Source organism: Scyliorhinus torazame, chromosome 4 (genome assembly GCF_047496885.1).
Source record: "Scyliorhinus torazame isolate Kashiwa2021f chromosome 4, sScyTor2.1, whole genome shotgun sequence".
Classification (NCBI taxonomy): Eukaryota; Metazoa; Chordata; class Chondrichthyes; order Carcharhiniformes; family Scyliorhinidae; genus Scyliorhinus; species Scyliorhinus torazame.
In genome coordinates, this window is record NC_092710.1 from 194,691,656 (window position 1) to 194,704,896 (window position 13,241).

Consider the following 13,241-nt stretch of genomic DNA (forward strand, 5'->3'; position numbering starts at 1 on the left):
CACCTTAGTTTCACTGATGATACCTCTTGATTGTTTTACATCGAGTTGAGCTGTGGAAGCAGAACAAACCCTTTGAATAAAGTGTTTGTGTTAACTGTAAATCTACAGTCGTTATTCAGAATTAGAGAATAACATATCTTACCAGGAGTGGTTTCAGCAAGCCAGCTAGACACCAGCAAGAGAAGAGAACTTAAACCAGACATTCGACCAAGGAAGGCCTCGCAGCATTCGGACCCTTCAGATACCAATCGGCACGATGGACCCAATCCAAGCTCCGTGCCTGCTCCAGACCACTGGTAATATGCATTCCAATTGGAAACTTTTTATACAACAGTTCAAAATATATCTAGAAGCTAAGGATCTAACCTCAGCGTCTGATGCCAGGAAGCTAGCCTTGCTCTTATCCCTGGCGGGTCCACAGGCATTAGAAATATATAATTCCTTTACCTACCTGGAAGGGGAGGACAAGGGCAAGCTGGAAATAATCAGCAAAAAATTTGAAACCCACTGTCAATCTGAAGTCAATGAGATATTTGAAAGATTCAAGTTCACCAGGCGTTTACAAAAACCGGGAGAATCTTTCAGCAGTTTTGTAACTGATTTAAAATTACTAGCTCAGTCCTGCAACTTTGAAAACCTCCGTGACTCCCTCATCAGAGACCTGGGCCAAAATTCTCCCGAAACGGCGCGATGTACGCTGACTGGCGCCCAAAACGGTGCCAATCAGACGGGCATCGCGCCGCCCCAAAGGTGCGGAATGCTCCGCATCTTTGGGAGCCGAGCCCCAACATTGAGGGGCTAGGCCGACGCCGGAGGAATTTCCGCCCCGCCAGCTGGCGGAAACGGCCTTTGTTGCCCCGCCAGCTGGCGCGGAAATTACATCTCGGGGCGGCGTATGCGCGGGAGCGTCAGCAGCCGCTGACAGTTTTCCGCGCATGCGCAGTGGAGGGAGTCTCTTCCGCCTCCGCCATGGTGGAGACCGTGGCGGAGGCGGAAGAGAAAGTGTGCCCCCACGGCACAGGCCCGCCTGCGGATCGGTGGGCCCCGATCGCGGGCCAGGCCACCGTGGGGGCATCCCCCGGGGCCAGATCGCCCCGCGCCCCCCTCCCAGGACCCCGGAGCCCACCCATGCCGCCTTGTCCCGCCGTTCAAAAGGTGATTTAATCCACGCCGGCGGGACAGGCAATTTATCGGCGGGACTTCGGCCCATCCAGGCCGGAGAATCCAGCGAGGGGGCCCGCCAACTGGCGCGGCCCGATTCCCGCCCCCGCCGAATATCCGGTGCCGGAGACTTCGGCAACCGGCGGGGGCGGGATTCACGGCGGCCAACGGTCAACGGCCAACGACGTCCCAGATAGTCAATGGTATATCTCATGAGGTACTTAGAAAATCCTTATTAAAACGAAAAGACCTAACCCTAGAAATAGCCATGCAAAGATGCTCTACTTATGAAAAAAGTAAAGAAGAATATGAGGAGTTTACTTACCGGGACCAAGGCCTTCACCACGAGGTCGAGCCTGTCAAAATGGTGGCCCAGGTTTCCAGAAAGTGCCCTTTGAACAGCAATCCCGCGCGCGCGAACCTGGATGCAGGACACATGCATGCGCAGTTCTCCCGAAGATTTGACACGGAAGAAAGGCCTACTGCGGATGCGTGTGCGTGGAGGGACAGCGTCATGACGTGTCCCTGCTGCGGACATGCCCACTTAAAAGGGCAATGTCCAGCTTCTGGAAAACAATGTTTAAAGTGTGACTATTACAACCACTTTGCCTCACAGTGCAGAGCTGCACTGTAAATGAAGACAACAAGACAGAAACACATGAACTTCAACGCAAAAAGCATAGACTCAACGGAGCACAAAAAAAAATGATGAGTATTTCTCGGATGAGGACAACCTCGCTTGCGACAACTCGTTTGTCGTGGACACGATCGAGACAATTGAGAAACATGACGCAACAATCACCACGCCTCACCCGGTCAACAGCATTGATTCCAGCAGTGAGTGGACTGCGACTGTGCAAGTCAATGACTTTCCATTAGTCTTCAAGCTTGACACTGGGGCCTCAGCTAACCTCCTCACTAATAAGGATCTTCGTTCGATTCCAGGAGACCATGAAATAATACCCGCTGCATGTCCGCTGAAGGACTACAACGGCAATCAGATCGCCTCAAAGGGATCGTGCCATCTCCGGGTGGACAACAAGACGATACGCAAGCAGCTATGATTTGAGTTGTAGACGACAATAAATCATCACTATTAGGCGCTCAGGCCTGCAAAGACTTGCGGCTGGTACAACGCATTTACATTCACACCCAGGATCCAGCAAGCCTGGAAGCTAAAGTCCACAGCATGCTACAAGAATACCGCGACGTATTCAAAGTCATGGGCACCCTACCTTGCCAATACAAAATCATGCTGAAAACAGACGCCAAACCCGTCATTCAGCCGCCCAGGAGGGTTCCAACTCCACTGCGGGAGAAGTTGAAAGCGGAACTCAACAGACTGCAGTCACAAGGCGTAATATCGCGAGTCACACAGCCGACTGACTGGGTTAGCTCCATTGTCTGTGTTAAGAAACCTTCTGGAGATCTTCGCATATACATAGACCCAAAGGACCTGAACCAGAACATTCGCCGGGAACACTACCCCACCACCAAGCGTGAAGAGTTCACATCTGAGATGGCGAATGCTCGTATCTTCACCAAACCCGACGCCTCGCAGGGGTTTTGGCAGATACAGCTCGATGATTCAAGCAGATTACTGTGTACGTTCAACACGCCATTTGGACGTTTCTGCTTCAATCGCATGCCCTTTGGCATTATCTCTGCGTCAGAGATCTTCCACAGGATAATGGAGCAAATGACCGAGGGCATCGAGGGTGTCAGAGTCTATGTGGATGACATCACCGTATGGTCCACCACTGAAGAAGAACACCTCTGTCGTCTGAAGAAGGTGTTTCAGAGGATTCATAAATATGGTTTGAAACTGAACCAGGCAAAATGCACATTTGCGAAGGAGTCTGTAACCTTTTTGGGTGATACTGTATCATCGCAGGGTGTCAGCCCTGATGAGGCGAAGATCGCTGCAATATGGACCATGAAGACGCCACACGACAAGAAGGCGGTGCTACGATTTCTGGGCTTCGTCAACTTCCTCGGCAGGTTCATCCCAAACCTGTCCGCACAGACGGCAGCTTTACGCAATCTCCTACGAAAGACCACTGCGTTTGAGTGGACACAACTTCACCAAAATGAATGGGTGGATCTCAAACAGCAACTAACGAGGGCACCGACCCTTGCTTTCTTTGACGCAACCAGACCCACCACGATCTCCACTGACGCCAGCCAGGACGGGATTGGCGCCGTTCTCCTCCAACAGGCCGATCAGTCTGACTGGGTCCCGGTGGCATACGCGTCCAGGGCCATGACCGCAACTGTGTGCAGATACGCACAAATCGAAAAAGAATGTCTCGGACTCCTCGCTGGGATTCTGAAGTTCTATGACTATGTGTACGGCCGGCCCACATTCATAGTGGTAACCGACCACAGACCGTTGGTCCATATCATAGACAACGATCTAAATGACATGACACCTCGTCTGCAGCGCCACATGATGAAGCTGCGAAGGTATGATTTCACCCTAGTGCACACTCCGGGAAGAGACCTTGCCATTGCTGACGCACTGTTCCGATCAATTGGCACTGACAACGCACCATCAGCCCCTGTCAGAGAAATCGAGGCCCAAACACAATTATGCATGGAGAATTTGCCTGCTTCGGATGAGAAGCTTTGCCTAATCCGACAGGAGACGCAGAAAGATGCAACCTTACGGAGGGTGCTGCACCGACCCCAGCACGGTTGGACGAGGGGACAATGTCCAAAATTTCAGAATGTCAAGTCAGAACTGATTGAAGTTGACGGCCTCCTGCTACGCAATGCGCAGATTGTGATTCCGGCCACACTCCGCGCCGAGATGTTACGTAAGATTCATGAAGGCCACCTAGGAATTGAGAAATGCAAAAGGTAGCACGACAGGCTGCGTACTGGCCCGGCATGAATCAAGACATAACGGTCATGGTCATGACATGTGACACCTGTCAAAGACATCAATCCGCACAGTGTAAAGAACCACTGCAGGAACACAAACACACAATGGCACCATGGACAAAAGTGGGCATTGACCTATTTCATGCCACAGGGCGTCAAGTCTTGACCATGGACTATTACTCAAACTATTCAGAGGTACTGAAACTCCATGATCTCACGACTTCATCTGTCATCAAGGCGTGCCAGGATACATTCGCGCGACATGGAATCACGTGTGTGGTGATGTCGGATAATGGTCCCTGATTCGCGAGCTGGGAATGGAAAGAGTTCTCAGACCGCTACAGCTTTCGGCATGTAACATCCAGTCCGCGCTACCCACAGTCAAATGGGAAAGTGGAAAAGGGTGTCCACATTGTTAAACAACTTATTAGCAAGGCGACAGATTCACGCTCGGACATCAACCTAGCACTGTTGTCCTACCAAGCAACCCCATTGAGCTCAGGGCTGTCGCCAGCGCAGATGCTCTTCGGCAGGGACATACGGACAACCCTCCCGGCGACTCAATTCCGAGACCCCGATAACGCTCTGGTACTCGACAAAATGCGGGTATTACGGTCCAAACAAAAACAATACAACGATCAACATGTGATCCCACTCAAGCCACTGAACATGGGCGACATCGTCAGGATCAGGGACCCAGAAGGCAGATGGTCTGAGCCAGCCACTGCGATCAGGCAGGAGGCACCGTGGTCCTACATTGTCAAGTCGTCGGCGGGCATACTCTTTCGCCGTAATCGCCGGGATCTGTTATTGCTTCGGCCTACAACGCGGTGTTTCCCACACTGGACTTGACTAAGTTCCTCGCCACACAACGCCAGACAGTACTCTTGATGACATCAAACCGTCATCCCCACCACCACCGTTAAGACGCTCCAGCAGAAGCCGTAAGGCACCCGACCGGCTAGATTTGTAACGACACTTCAACACGCCCACAAGACAAATATGAACACTTCTAACGATGGACTCAGAACACTGTTAATTGTTTCTGTATTACTTTATCATTTTCACAGTGTGCAGCTTTGCTTATTCTCACCACTTGTTATGTACAGTTTTCTTGAGGCCAGTCTGAAAACATATCAAGTCAAAAGGGGGGGATGTAGTGACCTGTACATCTGTACATACATCTGCACATACACCAGGGACTGCAGTACAGATGTGACAGCCACAGCATCACTAGAGGCAGCATCAGAGACGGGTATAAAGGGTCGAGCCCAAGGCAGGATCTGCCTCTTTTAGAAGCACAGAGCTAGTGAGCAGCAGCACACAGGGATAGCTCAGCATAGGCAGCTCACCTTAGTTTCACTGGTGATACCTCTTGGCTGTTTTACATCTAGTTGAGCTCTGGAAGCAGAACAAACCCTTTGAATAAAGTGTTTGTGTTAACTGTAAATCTACAGTCGTTATTCAGAATTAGAGAATAACATAACCACGATGTGGGCAACTCTCCCGTTGTCACACTGGAGTGGCCCTCCATATAGCTGTCATCAGCCTCGACTGCAGTCGGGTAGCCCCTGTCTCCCAGGAGCAACACCCCAGCTGGGAGGGGGGAACGTCTCGAACATGTCAGTGTGCCAAGATGAAGGTGCCATGCACACCGCCCGGGTACCAGCCACAGACGTGTATGAAGTGCATCTGATGGTCACACACCAGCTGCACATTCATCATGTGGAACCCCTTTCAGTTTGTGTAGGGTGGCCTACAAACTGCAGGTGTTTGTAGGGTGTCATGTATCCCATCAATTACCCCGGAAGCGGATCATCTCGCCGATGGCGGCGAATCCTGCTGCCCGGGCATCCTGGTGGGCTCGGTCCACATTGAAATGTATGTATTGTGCCGACTGGGCATAAAGGGCCCCAATGACGGGCCGGCTGCACCTGTGCACTGAGCTCTGTGAGATCCCTGACAGGTCCCCATTCGGCGCTTGGAAGGAACCTGTTGCTTAAAGGTTCAGGGCGACCGTCACCTTGATGGCCACTGGGATCTGGTGCCCTCCTCCATTCCCTCAAGGCACCGGGTGCGCCATGATCTGGCAGATATGTCATACTGTCTCCCTGTTGAGCCGGAGTCTTCGATGGCATACCCGGTCTGGTAGGTCCTCGAATGACAGGCACTGCTGGTACACACGAGGCCTGATGCAGTGCCTCCTTTGCCTCTTCTTCTTCCTCAGCCTGTTGGGTGGTCAGCTCTCCATCCTCAGCGGCTGCTTCCTGTTCCTCTGCTGCCTGCTCTGCCGCTGCAGCTTCCTACTCCTCGAATACCTCCAGCGGCGACTTGGAGGAACGCCACCATTGCTGGTTGTATTCCAATATCCAATGTCTGCAGGGGGTGAAAGGCCGGCATGTTAGCATGGTGTGTACCCCTGTGCCCAACAAGGTGAACTCTGCCCTGCATGTCTCAAAGAACAAACAAAGAACAAAGAAAAGTACAGCACAGGAACAGGCCCTTCGGCCCTCCAAGCCCGTGCCGACCATGCTGCCCGACTAAACTACAATCGTCTACACTTCCTGGGTCCGTATCCCTCTATTCCCATCCTATTCATGTATTTGTCAAGATGCCCCTTAAATGTCACTATTGTCCCTGCTTCCACCACCTCCTCTGGCAGCGAGTTCCAGGCACCCACTACCCTCTGTGTAAAAAACTTGCCTCGTACTTCTACTCTAAACCTTGCGCCTCGCACCTTGAACCTATGCCCCCTAGTAATTGACCCCTCTAGCCTGGGGAAAAGCCTCTGACTATCCACTCTGTCTATGCCCCTCATAATTTTGTAGACCCCTATCAGGTCGCCCCTCAACCTCCGTCGTTCCAGTGAGAACAGATCGAGTTTATTCAACCGCTCCTCATAGCTAATGCCCTCCATACCAGGCAACATTCTGGTAAATCTCTTCTGCACCCTCTCTAAAGCCTCCACATCCTTCTGGTAGTGTGGCGACCAGAATTGAACACTATACTCCAAGTATGGCCTAACTAAGGCTCTATACAGCTGCAACATGACTTGCCAATTCTTATACTCAATGCCCCGGCCAATGAAGGCAAGCATGCCATATGCCTTCTTGACTACCTTTTCCACCTGTGTTGCCCCTGTCAGTGACCTGTGGACCTGTACACCTAGATCTCTCTGACTTTCAATACTCTTGAGGGTTCTACCATTCACTGCATATTCCCTACCTGCATTAGACCTTCCAAATTGCATTACCTCACATTTGTCCGGATTAAACTCCACCTGCCATCTCTCCGCCCAAGTCTCCAAACAATCTAAATCCTGCTGTATCCTCTGACAGTCCTCATATCTATCTGCAATTCCACCAACCTTTGTGTCGTCTGCAAACTTACTAATCAGACCAGTTACATTTTCCTCCAAATCATTTATATATACTATGAACAGCAAAGGTCCCAGCACTGATCCCTGCGGAACACCACTAGTCACAGCCCTCCAATTAGAAAAGCACCCTTCCATTGCTATTCTCTGCTTCTATGACCGAGCCAGCTCTGTATCCACCTTGCCAGCTCACCCCTGATCCTATGTGACTTCACCTTTTGTACCAGTCTACCATGAGGGACCTTGTCAAAGGCCTTACTGAAGTCCATTTAGACAACATCCACTGCCCTACCTGCATCAATCATTTTTGTGACCTCTTCGAAAAACTCTATCAAGTTAGTGAGACACGACCTCCCCTTCACAAAACCATGCTGCCTCTCACTAATACGTCCATTTGCTTCCAAATGGGAGTAGATCCTGTCTCGAAGAATTCTCTCCAGTAATTTCCCTACCACTGACGTAAGGCTCACCGGCCTGTAGTTCCCTGGATTATCCTTGCTACCCTTCTTAAACAAAGGGACAACATTGGCTATTCTCCAGTCCTCCGGGACATCACCTGAAGACAGTGAGGATCCAAAGATTTCTGTCAAAGCCGCAGCAATTTCCTCTCTACCCTCCTTCAGTATTCTGGGGTAGATCCCATCAGGCCCTGGGGACTTATCTACCTTAATATTTTTCAAGACGCCCAACACCTCGTCTTTTTGTATCTCAATGTGACCCAGGCTATCTACACACCCTTCTCCAGACTCAACATCCACCAATTCCTTCTCTTTGGTGAATACTGATGCAAAGTATTCATTTAGTACCTCGCCCATTTCCTCTGGCTCCACACATAGATTCCCTTGCCTATCCTTCAGTGGGCCAACCCTTTCCCTGGCTACCCTCTTGCTTTTTATGTACTTGTAAAAAGCCTTGGGATTTTCCTTAACCCTATTTGCCAATGACTTTTTGTGACTCCTTCTAGCCCTCCTGACTCCACACCCCCATCCCCATGACCGGTGTCACTCTGCAGAACCAAGGCCAAGGTGGGTGGTCCGTGAGGTGTGCAACAAGTTAGCTGACTTGCAGGCCGTGGCAATGGCAGTCCATTCCTGGACACTGCCCCAGTCTCATGGGGGGTCACCCCGGACAGCGCCCATCCCCGTCACCCCGCCCCATACCCACCAGCCCTGGCAGGGCTCCTCTCAACCCCAGCCAGCCCGGCCAGTATCTGGACCGACAGTCCACGGTCACACCTCTCCGTGTCCACAGACATTTAAAAGTTTCAACTTTATCTTATTGTCTTATTTCTGTATCAAAGGTCATCACAATGTGTTGGTCAAATCTAATAAAACTGAAAAGAATGGGGTGACAAAATGAAGCAGCAGAAGAAAAATATAAAGGATATAAGGAGATCCTGAAGGATGACTTCAACCTTGAAAACAGAGTACAATCGTAACAGCTCCACATTTCCATAGTTACAGACTTTCTGTATGAAAGAATGATCATACCTTTGACTGGACAAAACGGGCGTGATCTACCTGCCTCGTCGTGCCAGGTGTGAAAACAAGCAGCCGGTTAGAACGCAGATGAGGCCAAAACCGGGAACCACGCCGGACGCCGATTGGTTTCCGATCTAACCGGCCCTCTCCCATTGGCGAGATCCAGATCCCGCCGAGGCGTGGTGAGAAACCAATAATCAGCAATTAAGTCCAAACCTAATGCCATTAATGGGAAAGACCCCTATCGAACGGTCACCCGTGATCTAACTGCCTCCCCAGCGAGCGGTCATGCTGGCGCTACTCAGTACATCAATTTAAAAATGTGAAACCAGCGTAATGGCTGCCCTGGGATCCAAGGAGGTGAGTAGCCACCATCAAAATCGTCCAGTCAGCCTGGGGGCACTGGGGCCACTGCCCCAATGTGTAGCAGGGCGGGGTAGCCCCTGCGGGGGGAAAGGCATGGTTGCACGTGGGGGTGGTGGTTTGGCCGCCATTGGTGGAGGGGCTCATCCCTGGACTGGGGGAGGGGACGGGGGGAGGGGACGGGTGATCCAGCATCCAGTAGCCTGGCATGTCATCCCCCGGGTCATATATACCCACAATGAGGGCAGCTGCGGCTGCTATCTGTCTGTCCCACTGAACACCCCCGTATCAGATCCCCATCCATGGTAATATGGTGAAGACCACTGTCTGCACAGAAGGCTATTGCTAATTGGGAATTGACAATTCTCGTAATGTGAGCACATCACAGCTCCCAAGTGGATTCCCATGGGTACACGTGCCATAACACAGGCGGCTCTTACTGCCTCGCATCCCAATCAGACTGTGAGGCCCAGACACTTTTCCTGAACTCCGGAGGCACCCATACAACAGAGGCAGCAGCCAACATTCAAACACCCAAGTGCTGGGCCACAGCACTGGGGACATTCCCGTGACAGAGGGTGGGTGTGTTGGATCAGGGAGGCGACCAGCACCCAGTCCAGGTAACAATTCCAACAGGTGTCTTGGATACAGGGTCTGGGGTCCATTAACCACGGGGGGTAGAGTGGGGTGCCAGGCACAGGGTTGTTGGGGGGGGGGGGCTCCGGGGATGGCAGGAGGGACCAGTGCCAGGGGGCCAATGACAACTCTCCTGTGCAGTCCCGTGGAGGTCGTTGAGTTTCTTGCGGCACTGGGCTGCGGTCCTCCTGGTGACAGTCCCCGAGCTGACGGCTGTTGCCACTACCTCCTAGGTGGCACCGACTGACCCGTGGCTGACCCTCCAACCCCCTCGGGGGAACGGCTGTTCCTCCTCGTCTCGACAATGGGCTTGGCCAGGTCAGCATCCCCGAATTGCGGAGCTGGTCTGCGTGGTGACATTGCTGCGTGCTCTCTGGGGTTTGTTCTGCGGGGTTGGATAGATGCCAGGTGCGGACCCAGTGAATCAGCTGGCGGGACAGTCATTTGCAGTGTAAAGCCCTTGGGATATCATTAAGTGGCATAATTAACGTTAGGTATCGGTGACAGCCTCGCCAGGTAGGCCGTCAGGAAACACCCAGAGATTCCTACTCGCTACCATGCTAAGAATGAATTTGGTTAGATCGCACCCAATATCTCAACCAATGGTAAAGGCTGGTGATAATTTCCTTTTCCATAATTTATTTGCTAAGCAGCTCTACCCAATTTTAAGCAGTCTTATATATTTACAATGATAAAGCTGAGCCCATGTTCTTTTTAGTGTCGGCTCAGTCAGACTCGACACAATAGGACCGAAAGCAGTAGGCAGAGTTGTTCTCTGTTTTATTGGCCCCATGATGATGCTCACTAACTCTGTACCTGCTGCATTCTTCTTGTATATTTTCCTAATTTGTCATTTTTCACTTAATCAATAAAGCAATATTAATGACAATATCAGGGGTTGTCAGTAATGTCCTCTGTGAGCTGAGAAAACCTTCCCAGCTAGTCACATATTTAAAAGAAACTAGCCGGGAAAGCAGGAATAGATCACAGAATGGGTAACAGAGTGTTACATTAATCTAACATTGGGTCAAAAACTAACATCTAAATTATTAAAATAAAACTACACCTAAAAAATGAATGATTAGCCTGCTGTATAGAGTAGTCAGCTTTATGTTCTACACATTCTTATGTTCCTGTGGACATATTGCCTTCATTCTGCCAAAAATGTAACTTATCAGTTGAAACCGCATCAATAATAGAACTGTAGAACCATAGGATCACGACAGTGCAGAAGGACGCCATTCTGCCCATCGAGTCTGCACTGACCCTCTGAAACAGCACTTTACCTAGGCCCATTCCCCCACCCTATCCCCACAATCCCACCCAACCTGCACATTCCTGGACATTAAAGTACAATTTACCATGGGCAATCCACCTAACCTGCACATCTTTGGACTGTGGGAGTAAGCCGGAGCAGCGAAGGAAACCCACGTCGACACGAGGAGAATCTGCATACTCCACACAGTCACCTGAGTCCGGAATTGAACCCGGGTCCCTGGCGCTGTGAGGCAGCATTGCTAACCACTGTGCCACCATGCCGCCCACTAATCCACTGGAGGACAAACTGGGTTTATCTAAATGACCAGAAACAAAGTTAACTGGAGTGGTTAAAAAATGATAAAATGTACGTACTGCAAGCAGAAATGCTAATCTTCCTGAAGTCCCACATCCACTTAGCACAATGAGGTTGTCTTCAGGATCCTGGGAATATTGCCATAACATTTGTATTAAAAATAACTCAATCACTTTTACTGTTGGCAAATGCACCAAATCGTAAAACTTAAAATCATTTAACCCAGGCCACTCGAGTAAATGTATGAACAATTGTCGCATTCACAAACTGCATTGAGGCATAGCTCTGTAAACATCAATCATTTTTCCCCAAGCATTGAGACAACACATTGTAACGCCAAAATGATACTATTTTTAAATAATTATTTGCAGTATGCTTCTCAATAAGTAAGGGATAACTGTTGTGGGGAAATGCTAATGTAAGGCCCTTGTTCAAAAAGGGAGAAAGGTAGAAAGTAGGAAACTATAGACCAGTTAGTTTAATGTCTGTCGCTGGGAAATTGTTGGAATCAATTGTTAAGGAAGTAATAACCGGACATTTGGAAAGTCAAAATCTAATCCATCAGAGCCTGTCTTGTTTTATGAAGGGTAAATCGTGTTTGAATAATTTGCTAGAATTCTTTGAAGCTGTAACAAGAAAAGTGGATAATGGGAGTCCGGTAGTTGTATTGGATTTCCAGAAGATATTTAATAAGGGGCCGCACAAAAGGTTAATATACAGGGTACAATCCCACAGGGTTGATATATTAGCTTGGTTAGATGATTGGCGAACCAATAAAAAGCAGAGCGTGGGGATAAATGGGTCTTTTTCTGGTTGGCAAGCTGTAAGGTGTGCCACAGGGTTCGGTCCTCGAGCCCCAAGTATTTACAACCTATATTAATGACTTGGAAGCAGGGATAGAACGTAGTATAGCCAAATTTGCAGATGATGCTAAAATAGGTGGGAAAGCAAGTTGCAGTGAGGAAATAAGAAATTTATAAATGGATATGGACAGGTTAGGTTAGTGAGCCAAAATTTGGCAGATGGAATTTAACGTGGATAAGTGTGAGATTATCCATTTTGGTTGGAGAAATAAAAGGCAACTCATTTTTTAAATCAAGAGAAGGTTTGAAATGCTTTGGTGCAGAGGGATCTTGGTGTTTGCATGCATGAATCACAGAAAGTTAGTATGCAGGTGAAGTAGGTAATAAGAAAGCCAAATGGAATTTTGGCATTCATTGCTAATGGAATAGCATATAGAAGTAGGGAAGTTCTGTTGTATCTCCAGAGGGCATTGGTGAGACCGTTTCTGGAGGATGGTACACAGGTTTGTTCCCCTTACTTGAGGAAGGACATAAATGCATTAGACATGGTACAGGCAAGATTCTAGGGTTGAAGGACTTGTCTTATGAAGAGAGATTGAGCAGTTTAGGCCCATACTCGAAATTTAGAAGAATGAGAGGAGATCAAATTAAGGTTGATAAGATGCTGACAGCATTGACAGGTAGAGCAAGTCTTTCCTCTTGTTGGACATTCTAGAATGAGAGGCCATAGTTCTAGGCTAAGGGGTGGCAGATTTAAAGCAGAAATTAGGGGGAATTACTTCACTGAAAAGTTTGTGAACCTGTGGAATTCTCTACCCCGGAATTCTGTGGACTCCGGAACACGCAACAAAGAGGTAGGTTTTTAATTAGTCGTAGGTTGAAGGTTTATGGGGGGGTGGCTAGGAAGGTGGTGATGATGTCAAGATGAGATTAGTCATGGTCATATTTCTAGCAGTGCAGGC

At 49.5% G+C, this 13,241-nt stretch overlaps 1 protein-coding gene across 1 annotated transcript in view; it reads right to left on the reverse strand.

Annotated features, from left to right (window-relative positions):
* The window catches only part of gckr (glucokinase (hexokinase 4) regulator), a 177,020-nt gene that overhangs the window by 149,367 nt on the left and 14,412 nt on the right, over window positions 1–13,241 (reverse strand). Inside the window, exon 4 of the mRNA XM_072499054.1 lies at window positions 11,536–11,604. Within this exon, the coding sequence (XP_072355155.1) occupies window positions 11,536–11,604 (69 nt within the window). The remainder of the gene's footprint in view (window positions 1–11,535; window positions 11,605–13,241) is intronic.